General features: G+C 37.0%; 1 protein-coding gene across 2 annotated transcripts; it reads right to left on the bottom strand.

The window, feature by feature from the left end:
* Nucleotides 1-7,140: 7,140 nt before the first annotated feature.
* On the bottom strand, nucleotides 7,141-14,288 carry LOC113287195 (actin-related protein 2/3 complex subunit 1A-like). 2 transcript variants are annotated; one of them, XM_026535882.1, is made up of 16 exons: nucleotides 14,118-14,288; nucleotides 13,946-14,028; nucleotides 13,384-13,469; nucleotides 12,867-12,943; nucleotides 12,667-12,761; nucleotides 12,512-12,581; nucleotides 10,714-10,783; nucleotides 10,161-10,234; nucleotides 10,013-10,055; nucleotides 8,943-9,024; nucleotides 8,549-8,637; nucleotides 8,363-8,448; nucleotides 7,977-8,040; nucleotides 7,626-7,738; nucleotides 7,436-7,494; nucleotides 7,141-7,331 (listed from the first exon to the last, which is right to left on the bottom strand). In XM_026535882.1, the coding sequence occupies exons 2-16, from the start codon at nucleotides 14,013-14,015 to the stop codon at nucleotides 7,264-7,266; spliced, it is 1,146 nt and encodes a 381-aa protein (XP_026391667.1). In that variant the 5' UTR covers nucleotides 14,016-14,028; nucleotides 14,118-14,288; the 3' UTR covers nucleotides 7,141-7,263. The 2 variants fall into 2 exon arrangements, with proteins under 2 accessions (XP_026391667.1, XP_026391668.1); XM_026535883.1 differs by having other exon boundaries at nucleotides 13,946-14,019.
* Nucleotides 14,289-15,233: the final 945 nt, after the last annotated feature.

Below are 15,233 nucleotides of genomic sequence, written 5' to 3'. Positions count from 1 at the left end.
GTCTCTCATGATTGAACATGATTTATCTGAAATGAAATCTATTCCTATTTAGATTAATATTCGTAATGTTCCTCTTCATTTATGGAATGCTAAGGGTTTATGCAAGTTAGCAAGCTTTGTAGGGGTTCTTATTATGTTGGATAAGCAGACTGCCACTAGGTCTAGGATGACCTATGCTAGAATTTGTGTTGAAGTTGTTGTGGATTCTAACTTTCCTAGCCATATAGATGCTATGGTAGAAAATGTAAAGCTTCAGCTCCCGATATAATATAGCTGGAAACCAGTGAGATGTGCCCATTGTGCTGTTTTTGGTCACTCTCAAGAGAAGTGTGCTAGTGTTGTTGCTGCTACAGCTGCAAAGAGTGCAGTTGAGGCTGTTCAGAGAAATTGGTGCAGGAGAATACTCATGAGAAGGGTAAGAAACCTGGAGTTTCTGAAGCATGGGTTGTTAAATCTTTGAAGAGAGGAAGGGGTAAAATTGGAGATAAAATATTGGATCTAGTTCTGGTGGTAATGTGGCTTCTTCTTCAGGTAGTGGTGGTAATATTGGAAGAGATATTCCTGTTATGATGCAAAATAAATTTCAACATCTTGGTGGTGATGGTATTGGTGATAGTGTGGAAGGAGTTGTGAGTGGCTTAGTGAAAGATAAAACTATGGACCCTCTTACTGAAAAGGCATTTTCTGATGTGGTAGTTATGGAAGCTGTTAACCCTACTTATGAGGTTATAGTGGGTGAGGTTCCTAATGCTGGGGTGGCTGAAGGAGCAGGTTTTGTGCTATCTCAAGTGGAGAAGCTGGATGTAGGGACTAAGGGAGAGGAGCCTAGGGGTGTGAGAGCACATTTCCTTCCAGAGTAAGCTTGGTTTGACTATGAAAGGGACAGGTAAGAAGTCTGCCAAAAAGAAACCTAATGTTTCCAATGGTTGACAAAATCAAAATGGGATGACCCCTTAAAGCAAGTTGAGGTTAGTAGATTAATTAGAGGTAATAAATTATCTTTAGTAGGTACTGTGGAAACTCATGTCCATGAAAGTAATAAAGATAGAATCAGAAATAAAATTTGGCCTTCTTGGAATTTTGTGGATATTTATTATATGGACGTTCTAGCGGAATTTGGATTGGATGGGATCCTGAGATTATGGAGGTGCAGATTATTCATGTCTCTTCTCAAGCTATTTTTGTCGAGGTGTTAACTTATAAATAAATCTTTCATTGCCACCTTTGTATATGGGAGCAATGATCCTATCATGAGGAGGAATTTATGGAATAAGCTAATTGCTTTTGCTAGCTACAAATTAGACCTTAGGTCATTTTAGGTGATTTTAATTCTCTTCTTGAAGTTGGTTATAGAGTTGGAGGAGCTGAGGTTACCCCTTCTCACTACCAGGAGTTTTGGGAGTGTACTCATGAGGCTCATATTTTTGATCTTAGATACTCTGGTTGCTTCTATACTTGGAGTAATAAACAAGGTGGTGATTGCAGGACTGCTTCAAAAATTGATAGAGTACTTATTAACATGGAGTGGTAGGAGATGTTTCATGAATCCAATGTTGAATTTCTTCTTCCATGCATCTCTGATCATAGTCCTGGTATTTTCAGTATTTTTGATGGGAAACAGCATGGAACTTGTTTGGGAAATGGAGCTGATACTAATTTATGTACTTGATTTTGGCATCCTAATGGTAAACTTAAGGATTGGTTGGATGAGGATTGTCTAAGGAATTTTGTCCTTCTAGAGATAAGAGGGTTGCAGATTTTATGATGGCTGGTCAGTTTCTTATTCCTTAGTGTTCCCATTTTGCTATCTGCACCACTTCTTCTCAGCTTCAGGTGGTGGACTATGATGTCAGAGATCCTGATAAAATTATTTGGAAGGTTAGTAAATCTGGTGATTTATCTTTTAAAGAAACCTACAAGACTCTTTCTGGTACTGTGGAGGATGTTGATTGGACTAAGCTGGTTTGGTTCAAACATAATATTCCAAGACATTCCTTTGTCTGTTGGCTAGCTTGTCACAAAAGATTTAAAACTAGAGCTAAGTTAAGGAGTTGGGGTCTTATTGAGAATGCTAACTGTGTCTTCTGTGATTCTGGTATTGAGGATGAAGACCACATGTTTCTTAAGTGTCTCTTCTCCAATTTCATTTAGAGAGGTTTGTTGTTAAAAATGGGAGTGGTTAGAGACCCTTCTGATGCTTGGGATGCTAAATTACAATGGTGTCAGGTGCATTTTTCAAGTGAGGGGCAGTTTCAACAGTTAAGAAGCTCTGTTTTAATAGTTTTATTTACCATGTTTGGAAGGAAAGGAACAAAAGAGTGTTTACTTCTGAGATAAAAAGCCCTGAGGGGGTTAGATATACGATTGTTCAGGATGTTAGTCTCAAATGTCTTGCATCAAAGATTTCTGATGTAGATAGACCTCAAATCAGAAGCTTTATGGAGAGATGGGGGGATCGATTGTGTTTATAGACAGATTAGGGTGATAGCTTGTTCCTGGCTATTCCCTGAGGTTGATGAAGTTATGGTGAATGTTGATGGGTCTAGGGGTGAAAATTCAGAGGACTGTGGAGCTATTATCAGGGATCATCATGGTAAAACTGCTGCTGCTTGTGGTGGAGTTGTTCTGCTACCGTCACTGCTTATGAATTACATGGGGTTGAAGTAGGCTTGAAGTTAGCTAAAGTATTTCTTGCAGAAGACTACATCTTTGTACTGATTCAAAGAATGTGTGTAATCTTTTATCAGGATCTAGTACAGCTGCTTAGAGTGTTCTATACATTTGGAAAAGAATCTATCACCTCAGGGAGGAGTTTGACTTCATCAGATATACTCATGTGTTTCAAGAGACTAATAAGGCTGCTGATTGGCTTGCTAAAAAGCATTCCTCTGGAAATTTTGTGATCGTAAGTCCTGACAGTTTTGATAGTGATATGAAGAAGTTTTTAGAGGAGGATAGTAGTCGCAAGGTCTACTATAGGAGTTAGTTGGAGTTTTGTTCTGTTTGTCTTTTGTTTTGGTTAGTTTTTTTATTTATTTAGTTTGTAAGGTTTTGGGTTACCTTTAAACCCGACGGAAAGTGTCAAAATCAAAAAAAAAAAATGATGAGAAAGACTTATCTCATCTGGAAGAACATCTGCTACTCTCAGTAGGGATGGATTCAAAGTTTAAAGATTTGGGATGTTCACAATTCTTCTAGAAAGTGTATGAGGACATATATGGGGCATGGAATGAAAGTTCGTGATATATCGACTGGTACTGATGGGATTAAGTTTTTGAGTGCTGAGTATATAAGAATATCAAGTATTAGGATGCCGAAACAGGCTAGGTGATCTCAACTTACCGTGTGTGGATAAACACAATCCTGACGATCACAAACAGAATATTTACTAGCTGGAATGAATGATAAGATGGTATAGTGCGGTGGATATGAACTTGGGCGTATTACTCAAAACTATCAGCATTTGCGGCAGTGAATACTATCACGACACAACTAGATATTTGTTACGCTAAGTGATGATAAATCTTTTCGAGTGTGTGAACTCGGAATCCCAATTGTTATTATGCACCCTATGCAATTTCCTTGCACTCAAATTGGAATTGGCTTGCAACACAAAATATTTTATTTTTCTCATCTGGTGGACAGTATGTTATATGCTGGTTTCCGAATCATGGAACAAAGGCTAACATCAATTGAATATAAAGCCAATCTTTTAATATCTTGAGAACATATTAAATCGGTAATTTTTTCCAGCACTAAAATAACTAGATTTCCTTTCATAATTCGATAAGTCTTTTGTATACTGCTCTAATCCAATCTCTACACTAACATGATAAAAGAAAATAAATTTATCGTCAGAGATACGTTTTTAACAGGAGCATTCACTGTAGGGAGCAGCACCCGGGTTGTAGTTATATGATTTTGTAGCCGTCAAAGAAGCCGACTGATAAAAAACCACTTGGTAGATAAAAGGAATTGACTGGGACCGTGGGACGTGGACGATGCCTTCCCCATCTGCAGATCCAATTTCAAAGGTCATGTCACGAGTCCCTGTGACTAATCTCTCCAAGATCTTAAAGATAGTTTCTTACATACTTAGATGTAGATGAACACTTACGTTAAGTACATATAGTATCTATGTTGGATCATTGTTTTTAAAGACAGTTACTTCTTCAATGCGCTGAACAATTGCCTCATAAATCTCCTTTTTAAACTGATCGAAAAAAGAAAACAAAAAAATCTCCTATTAATGGGTCATTTGGTAAACCTAGGTCGTATACTCTTCTTATTTGGTAAACGTAGGGGTGAAAGTACAATAGTCCCACATCACTAGTTTCCGCATAATGAACTTAAAATATAATATGGAAGTGTCACTCCATTCATTGTCAATTGGTTTTGAGTTGGATGTCCGCAAAATTTAACATGGTATCAGAGCTAGGTCCGTACGCAGGGTGTAGGCCGGATTAGTGGTCACCGTGATCGAATGACTGGTCACTCGTATGACCTGTACTGGGGTGGACCGTGACCGAATGGTCAGCTGCACACCCATGATCCACACGTGCGTAGGTCCACGTGTTAGGCCGAGTGACTGGCCTTACACGTGAGGGAGGGTGTGAAAGAACAATAGTCCCACATCACTAGTTTCCGCATAATAAACTTAAAATATAATATGGAAGAGGAGCTACTCACTGCCAAATTTAACAGTAGGTCGTATACTCTTCTTAGTTTTGCAGGTATAGTTTGTTTGTGAAGCTATTGATACACGTTCTGTTGTCGATTGTCTATTCATAGGTTGGTTTAGTGAAGCTACTACAAAATTTAAGCCATGTGGTGTTTCATACATAAAATAATAGTTTGCTCGATAAGACGGAAGGTGCCTACTCCTAATTCAAGTTCACTGCACTAATCGACACCATATTGAGTCTAGCCAACCCAATTTGTAGAATAAACCTTCACCGGTATTCTAATATAATAAAATTTCCTACTAATTCTATTTTACTTAATGCCATATACCGAAAGAGTTTAAGGGCCCAGCTAATTTGACGTCACATGACCACCAAAACACTAGATCATGTTTAAGAGGCCACGACAGGAGCTGTAAGCTCCGGCTAATTTGACACGACCAACAAAACACTAGGACATGCATGTTTAAGAGGCCACGGCGTGGGTTGTAAGCCACGGCCGGGGTTGTAAGTCACGGCCGGGGTTGTAAGCCCCGGCTAATTTGATACGATCAACAAAAGCTATGACATATTTAAGAGGCCACGGCCGGGTCTATAAGCCCGCATAATTTGATATGACTGACAAAACACTAGGACATGATTTGACCTGACCGACAAAGTCGCAAAACACTAGTACATGCTTAAGAGGTCATGGCTAATTTGACCCGACCAACAAAACACTAGGACATCATTTGGGGGCCATGGCTAATTTGACCCGACTAATAAAACACTAGGGTCTCAGGAAACGATTAAGTTCTAATCTTTGTTAATGATTAAAATTTTGTGGAAGATGACCAACCGATCAAACAAAAAAAAATCGAAAAAGATTGAGCCCGACGGCCGGGGTGATACCTAGTATATTATTTATAGGACAATATGGTAGTTTCAGGTTGGCAAAATCCGTCTCTCTTCAATCTCGACTTTGCACATGCTAGAACAATGAGGGTTACCTTGACTAGCGCGCATTCCTGTTTTTTTTTTCTTGGGGTTAGGTTGTGGGGGGTTATGGTTTCTCCTGCTTCATTCTTTCAAGATCAAATAATGATGACCAAGATGATGGCGGTGTAGACGTTTTGTTGAACTGTTTTTCATTAGGTTGAATAACAAAGGCCATGACGCCACCGAGGATAATGAACTTTGTTTCCGCTCCATTCTTTTACGATCAAGAAAAATCTTTATATCGGGAATCCATTGCATTATTTACATGTTTGATAGCAGTTTGGGCAGCTATGGATTCGTTCTTGTCTGGATGAACCATTAACGCCATTCTCTTGTACTTTTTCTTGATAGTTTCTATATCAACCTGATCATCATCAGTAATTCCCAATATAGCGTACCAGTCTGTGGTATTATTTAGATGATCAATTTGCATTACAACAGAAGCCGCAACATGAACTTTATACGCAGCAATCTGTTGTTGAATTCCTGGTAAATTAGGATTAAGTTGTGAAGCAATATAGGCATCCGCTAGCGCACTTTCAGCGTCTCTGTCGGTGAATTTCAATTCTGCTTCATCTTTCATCATTCTTGTAGCACCTTCATCGAAACCAAATTCACTTTCATCTTTCATCAATTCTGTACCATGCTTCAAGATTACATCAGACACCTTCCTTGAAGATTTCAAACAGTTCTCTATCTCCAATTATGTAACTAAATTCTTCTTCATCTTTTATACCGAACAAATCAAATGTCCACACCTGGTACACCAATCATATCAGGTATCACTTCTTCTGCTTCTTCCATGTTGATTAATGGGGGATTAATATCCACGCCTGCTCTCTTGAACCAGCTCAAATTAATAATCACTTTTAGGGGCTTTTCTGCTTCCCGAAAACTTATTATGAGGGGGACTTTTCTGCTTCCCAAAAACTTATTATGTCTCTCAACTCAACTAGTTATGCGAGAAAGGGGTTAGACTCTTTCGGGAAGCAGATGCATATCAGCATCCCCCAATGCACTTTTGGCACCGCCAGATTCAAAATTTAATTCTACCTCACTTTTCAGGCAATTTTCAGCTACCATTAATTTCAAATTTTGAGATTCGTTTTCTTCCATGTTATGCCAGTATGTCTAAAAGCTAAGAACAACCACTTCTTCCACTAACTGAGGTCTCAAAGAGAATCTTACAGCAAGTAATTATGAAGCAAGTAATTCAGGCCCTGAATATTATCAATGAACGGGTGAACAGAGAGCTAAACGAGGGTTGATGACTAAATTTAATTTTTCAGGGGAAATACATTCTTCCCAGTGTCATAAATCGTAGAAGACAGTTTCCATCCCAAGATGCATGCACTCTTAAATGGCAGTAGGCCATCCGCCCTATTGATTGTTAAATCTCACACTAACCCCAAAAGGTTTCAGCCATACATATGGGTTCCACGCCAGAGTGTAACCCCGAAATCTATATTACAAACATTAGTTGGTTTTATGACTTTATTATATAGAAAGAAGAATGAAATTAGTGACCCAAGATAGGGTTTAAATGATTTACTGAACAAAATTTGTCAAGCTACAAACAATGATTAAAGTATTTGTGGGAACCCTAATTTCTTTTTAAGGAGAAATCTGCATCACTTTCTATATCCCATATGGCTACTTTTCCGTCCAACCCTGAGTGCAAAATGATCACAGTAAGAAATGAAAGCTCGCTCCTTGCAATCTTTATGGCAAGATTCTCATGGAAAGGCACAAGAATAAACAAATAATGAGTTTACCTGAGGTGCTGAACTTCTTCACTAAACCATCTTCTGCTTTCTTTAGGGGTATGATACAACTAGGATTTTAAATAGGAACTATGGCTCAGTATGAAGTATAAATATGTTTTACTTGTGTATGTGCGATTAAAGAAGCAAATAGGGAAATAACTTAGTGGAAACAAATATGATTACAGTAAGTAATACGTACTTAATACAATTATGATGAACACCTCCCCGGGGCTTTGAAGGTTCTACTGTGTCAGTGCTTACTCCGTATTTTGATTGACCATATAGTTTACCAAATCCAAATGCTTCAGAAAACTGGGAGACATAAAAGACAATAGCAAAAAATTTATGAATCTGAAAAACAAACTGAAATAGTAAAACTGCTAAACTGGAATGGAGGAATTTTTATTACATTATACAGGGTACACATTAACTATAGATATATTAAAGTGATCAACTACTCAATCAGATTGAAAAATTGACCTTTCGAAGAGGTCAACATATTTTTGTAGAGAATATACTCCTACCACTATCCATAAAACATAGATATTACCTGTGAACCGTATTTCGAGCTTGATGCAGCTGCTCTCCGTTCATTAACGTATTTAACATAGCTCCTAAAACAATAAACACAGCAAGATTGCTTCACAAGTGCCAATTTGTGATAGAGAGCGAGCATCATTTGAGAAAAGTCGCTCAAAACTAGCCCAAATATCCAAATTGATCAGTTAGTTAATGGCACAAAGATGTAAGCCAAAATGATTACAATACTAGGTTCCAACCAATGTTCGCCCAGAACGGTTATCACTAATCCACCAATAAATCAATAATTGACACCCAAAAACAACCAAAGGTGTTCAATATAATCGCCGAGTACCAATGCAATGCAGTAGCCAAATTTTATCAGAACAAGGATAAATGGACGAGAACATTGTTTACCATAAGCCACTTTCATCTGCTGCAAAAATCATCGGGTTACAGTCAAATCCAACACCTACGACCATTCTCTCAGAAACAAACATTACCTGGAGAAAAATCATTAATACTTAAAGAATAAGAAGTGGAAGAAAGATTTCTTAGAATGTATAAGCATTTTAAGGATAACAAGAGAGGATGCTGACCCACATCACGAAGAGGTAAATCTCGAAATGCTACAGTTTGAGCAGAAGGTGCAGGACCAACATCTTCGATAAAGTAGATTGTAGAATTGTGACCTAACAGTTGCAAACATGCAATCCAAAAAGATGAGACAATTTTAGACAGCTTACAGTCAAGGGAGGTTAAAAGAACAACAAATCATGGAATTTTACATTTACTTTGGCATTTATGCTTATCAAGCTACTCTCTAACATAAGCTTTTCCAATATATCATGATTTTTGGAGATTATGACTACTACAAAAAGTAGAAACTCCTTTGAAAAGGTTGTTTCTGTTCATGTGTACTGAAGTTTCAGTAAAGTAAGCTTTGGTAACACTCCACAATAAAGTTTTCTGAGTATGAAAAGTTTGAGTCTCTGACCTACGTAGGCCAAAGTATTGCCACTTGGAGACCACTTTACACCAAACGCCCAGCTAGAACAGAGATCAAGTTGCACGATTTGCTGATTCAACAAAAAGATACATTTGATAAGCGCTACAGAAATCAAAATTACAAAATAAGGACTGAGATATCACGCACCAGACTTAGTGAATACATGTCTCATACAACTTGCTAACCCTCGAAACAAACGCAAGTAAAGGTATATATATTGTTGAAGAAAAACAATATATGATATGTAAACAGGAGAGATTGCAGGTAATGCGCACAACCTATTATATGTACATATTTGATTTTATGTTTACCTTAAGCCTAATCGCACACAGGCCATGCCAAATAGCATTATGCATCTGAGAGATAGTTAACTGTAGACTGCCTCTTTTTTAATATTATCACATTCCGTAACTAAACCAATACACCACACATATAAAGTTAGCAGATTTTGCAGTGTCAACAGCATTAAGGTGGAGAGAAGTGATTTTCATGCAGATGGGTGTCCAACAAGGTAAATGTTGGTTGAAGAAAACAAAGGGCCATTACAAGCTCTCCCCAAAGGAGAGAAAGAAACAAATAAAGTAACACTTATTCAATCGAATCCATGCAACACATTACTATGTCCATCTTAAGTTCTCAGACAATCAAAAAAGGAAAACAGCACAACCATTCCAGTGGCATCCAAATGAAATACCCTGTTTTATCATTGATGGGTGCAGTAATGCGTCCTTCAGAAACAACCGACTTTTCTAAGTATCAGTGCCTTAGTGAAGAATACCAAATAGGTTAACTATCTGCAAAGATGGAGTACGTAAAGCTATTGGGAGGATAAAAAGCAAAAGGACTAAGCTTAGAAGCATTGAATTTTAGAAGAGTCACAATGTGTCGAAAGATACTAGATAATAAATGTATGAGAGCGGCAGAGCAGCCAACCGTGAGAGATTCTAAATTGCAAATATAACAGGCTGGTGGTAATGACGGCAGGGATATGCCTATTCTTATCTAAGATACAAAGATGCTGCTTCTATAAAGAGAATATTACAGATATGAAGTTCAACCTCTCCAAATTTGGCATCGGAGGCAAGGCTTGTTGCTGAATCCCTGGTCATGAGCCAAATACCACCCACACATTAGTACATATTCCCAGAAAAATTTAGAACCTCGCAAGACATAAATCACTAGCTCCTATAACTTACTTATATATACCTTGAGTCGACACCTTTGATTAAAGTCGAAAATATTCTGCATTTCCCATCAGTTGATGTTGTTGCAAGAAGTATCTGTCAGAAAACATAAAATAAACCAGGGAAATAAGTAACATACCATGGTCAAGCTTAAAAAAGAAAAAATTGCAGGCAGAATTGACTGTTCAAATGGAAAAGCACTCTACTAACTACAAAGCAAGTGTACCAAATGGGGTGATAAACGAATCTAAATTATCCAGATAAATACAAATCATTATTAATTAATATACAGATTTTATTTTACTTTTCCTTTCCTTGTTAAAACACCCCCAAATACATGTGAAACTGTCGAGGTGTTAATGTGCAATAGGAAATCACAAGGAGCACAAATCACGCTATTTTGCTAAATTGTGAATCATTTACCATGTAACCAGTTAAATAAACACTGCTTCCTTAACATGTATTGGTATAGCATGATTTTGGTTCATTAAAACACTCCCCACTTATTAAAAATCATCAGGTCTAATTATTTTATTTTTTTCTAACGGTGTAGGTCAAAGTCTCAGTGCACTTACATTGTTAGGATGCCAGGCAACACTTGTCACAGAAGAGCTGTGTCTTTTCCTGATAAGTTTGCTTACCCACCTGAAGAATATCAAATTGTTCGGAAGAAATACCAAGGTTTTGTTTTTTCTTTCAAAATTAAAGAAGACAAATAAAAGCCTAGACAAGCTATGAGATACAGCTGTCACCAAAATAAAGGTAAAGCTCGAATCCAACAAAAACATGTTCATATATGCACTTGTGCATGTCATGCACGATGCACATGGAAATCAAATAGAAATAACTGTTTTCTTTTGGTTGGTTTTTTCTATCGAGTCCAAAAAAAATCCAGATAAAAATGATAAAACATTTACCATGTTTCTTATAATAAAATGAAAGAAATGCAAGAATGTCTAAAATTCTACGCATGTCTCTTCAGCTATCCTTACGTACTTAATGAATGAAAGAAATGATAGGTTTCCAAGTTGGAAACAGAAGGCTTGGAGACGGTGAAATCGGTATCAAAGATATGGATGAGGAACTGCAGAATGGTATATTCCAAATGGAACCTACTGTCATTAACTTGATCCTAGTTAATTAGGAATATTCAAGAAAATTATAGAAAGCTTCTCAAAGAGGTTGAACACAAGGGATAAAGGTCCGTGTCTTGTTAATGTAACTTAGTACATGATGTTCAGCTAATACAACAGAGAAACATAAATATAATGCCCAGTTACCGTTTGATAAAACTGGTACGAGGGTAAAACTGTACCTGCAGGCGAACATTTGCAGAATAAAATTGTCACTTGCGTTAATATTAGTCGCATACTGATATTGTCCAACTGGTGAATGCTTATTACTGCAATTTCTTAGTTATCTTGTATAACAAAGTAATATTTTATATCCTTTTTACTTCAATTACTAAGACCTCTCATATTGCTGGTTCTAATCCCCTAATGATCTTTGGGGATGAAGAGGAGTAAATGCTGTGAAATCATCAATGGAGTACCTTTCTTTTCAGGTAAAAGGTTGGAAGAAAAAAATCCAGTAAAATAATTATTTATTTTGATAAGTGGAAGGGTAAATTGTTGCTCAAAGCATGAAAGCTGAGAAGAAGTCGATATAAAATAATCTGTGTTGCAACGACACGTCAAAAAAAAAAAATTGAGCCGTGTCCGCACGTATGGCCATTCATACGCGTACTAATACCCCAAATATGGTTGTGTTAAGAAGATATTCCTAAAAATCAGAATTTTACTTAATATTTTGATTTTTAAATAGGGAAACTTTGACTAATAACCAGTTGTCCCATAATTTTTAGGAAAGAAGATATGTTATAAACAGATTTCCCTAACATTTCTCTATTTGTTTCCGACTTTTTCTCTTAAAATCTTTCTACCTGAGACTTTCTCTCCTAACCGTTCTTATCTCAGAGAAAAGTAGATAGTTCCATTACTAACCATATTTTGCTAAGTTTGCTGTCTTATATATGTATCAATCATGTGTATTTTGGTAAGTTTACTATCTTATGTATAATATATCTATGCTAAAACTATCAATCATACCGTGTCCCCGTATTTTAGTTTTTCAAGTTGGCGTGTCACAGTAGCGTATCGGACACAAGACACCGACACCGTGTCCGTATCGTTGCAACACAGATATTAATGATGATAGGTGATAATAAACTATTCAGGGTCCCATGAATATCTTACATGAACTGCTCCAAGGTAAAAATAACACAATCAAATTGACATTGTAAATGTAAATGAATTCAAGGGTCATTTTTTGAAAACTCTCAGAATTGAGAGTTGCAACTAACAATTTACTTACCAATTATTCTCTTGCTCATAATAGCAAATACAAACAGTTTTAGCCCCACTTCCAACGGCAAACTTGTTTTCTGAAAATAGAAACATCAACTCATAAGAATTATCGTGAATGCTAATCCAAGAGCTTAACTTGTTGGGCTTTCACTACATCAATACCTTTCGGACTCCACTGAACACAAAGAGCAGCACGGTTTAGCCTAAGAATAACAAGAGTTGGTACCCATTCTGATCCTTCTTGGTTCCAAACATATCTAGATTAAAAAGCAAGGAAATATCATCCAGAATTAGGAGTCTCAAATATCGATATTTCAAAGGAAATACTGAGTATCCAATTAAATAAAGAATTGACGGCTCACGAATTTCGGTCATGCGACACCGTAACAATTTTGTTTGATCTTACACTCCAATCTATCCCGGAAACAATTTGATCATGCTGTATGTAAACAAATTGAATGAGATTGACATATAAAGAAATGAAAAAACCTCAAACTCTTAGGAACAAAATACGGATGATAAAGATAGTACACACATGTTCACTCAAAGAGTAACATATTTTATTCAATCAGCATTGACATTTCTGTTCTAGATAGCGGCACACCTCATGGTCGCACTAAATAGCATGTGTTTGGATTATCATTTTTCACTGGTATCATCTAATTCAGAGTTTTCAATTTTTCCCCGAGATCAAATCTTGCATTTTTCTGTTTATAATAAAGTTCAACGAAAATTTTGGCTTTTCTTATTGGATGTTAATTAGTTCGGACTAGTAACAAGCTTTAGTGGGCACAAATAAAGTAAAAAACCAAATCAAATGCTAGTGTTGGTGGACATTTATTATACCAGATGAATAGGATCAAAGCTATTACAACGTACCTTTTGTAGCACATGAACCCTTTCCCACTTGTCAACCAAAAATCTATAGATATGAACTTCAGTACTGTTTGGACAAAATGCCACCACTACAGAACAGATTGAATTGTGTTAAGAACTTAATTGACAGAGAGGGAGAGACCATCAGCTAAAGTATTCATTTACTCAGCATCTTGTATCTTCATAACTGTAACTCCCGTTTGGTGTACATCCTGGTAAATGCAGTAACTACTAACTAGTGATAACTCATTAACCTTTCTAATTAGATTAAGTCTCCTATATATATTAGTTTTTTCCTGATTCCTAGTTTGGAACTTATCAGTCCATTAAGAACAGAAAGCCTTGGTCATTGTGCAGTAGCATAACTCAGTTCTCCACTGATATTTATGACAACCAAAAATTGTTCAGACTAATCAAAATCCAAGTAACAGTTAAATGACATAAACAAATTCTTATCAAATGAAGCCCTGAAAATGTAAATTTTACTCCCAACTGCTGCAGCCTATAAGTAACGAATACAATTAATTTAGGGTTCGAAAATGGAAAAGAAAACGATGATTATTACTTGTTTGATCAGGACTCCAAGCATGACATGTAATGCACTGAGCAAACTGATGAGCTTCGATAGTTGTCATAATTCTGCAAAATCTAAATACAAACAAGAACGAGATCAGTAATCATATGATAATAGATTGAATATGTTGAGAAAAATGAGTAAAGTAAACCCAGATTAGAACCTGAATCGTAAATGCTGTAACAATAAGAAACCCTAGATTTGTAGAGAGAATGCAGTAGATGATTATTATTCCCTCGTGATTCCTTTCTTCTTTTTTGTCTTTCAGAAAGAACCAACTTTGTATGTTTCGATTTGTTAGAGAGTCGTCGAGTAAAGAGAGAGAAACTCAAACTAAGCGTTGATTTTTTTTAATTTTTAATTTTTTTTGATAGTCTAAAACTAGGGGTGTCAACGGGTCCGGGTCCTCCCGGGTATCACTAGACCCGGATCCGGACCCTACTTATAAAGGTCGGGTCCGGTTCCTAACGGTTCCGGGTCCGGTTCCTAACGGTTCCGGGTCCGGTTCCTAAATTTGTGGACCCAGAACCGGACCCGTTTAAATATCCGGGTACCCATCGATTCCGGGTACTCATTGGGTCTAAAGAAAACTATTTAAAAAATCTCAAAAACTTAATATATTTCTCTTTTTAACTTGGATTTAATTAATTTTTATAAAAAAATATTATTATTTCTTATGAATGTACTAAATAAAGATTAAATGTAAGAGAAAAAATTTAAATGAGTAAAATATCAAAGTTAAAACTAGAAAAAATACTTATAATTTTGCTAAAAACATGAATAAAAGAATGAATAAACGGGTACCCGATACCCGCGGGTACCCAATGGGTATTACCCGTTTGGACCCGTTTAAATTCGGGTCCAATCGGGTAATTACCCGCTGGGTCCTAAGTAGCTAATGGGTCCAACTTTAGGACCCGGAACCGGACCCTAATATACCGGGTCCGGTTCCGGATCCGGGTAATGGGTACCCATTGACAACCCTAGCTAAAACCGGATCCAGGCCCCTACTCAAATCCAGCTAGTTGGACTAGCCCCACTGCTTAGAATCTTAGACCCAACCCCGCCAAACCCCTCTATCCAACTAATTAAATACAAACCTTTACGGTTAGGCTGCACATGGGTCGGGTGGGTCGGGTTTTAGCTATACCAAACCCGCACCCACAAACAGCGGGTTTTTATTTTCATAACCAACCCCGCACCCACAAGCCCGTTATGGGTCAGGCGGGTTTCGGTTTAAACCCGCTTCAGATTGTAGTTCAAAATTTTCTTCAAGTTT

Source organism: Papaver somniferum, chromosome 6 (genome assembly GCF_003573695.1).
Source record: "Papaver somniferum cultivar HN1 chromosome 6, ASM357369v1, whole genome shotgun sequence".
NCBI lineage: Eukaryota > Viridiplantae > Streptophyta > Magnoliopsida > Ranunculales > Papaveraceae > Papaver > Papaver somniferum.
This window is presented reverse-complemented; position numbering and strand designations above follow the sequence as displayed.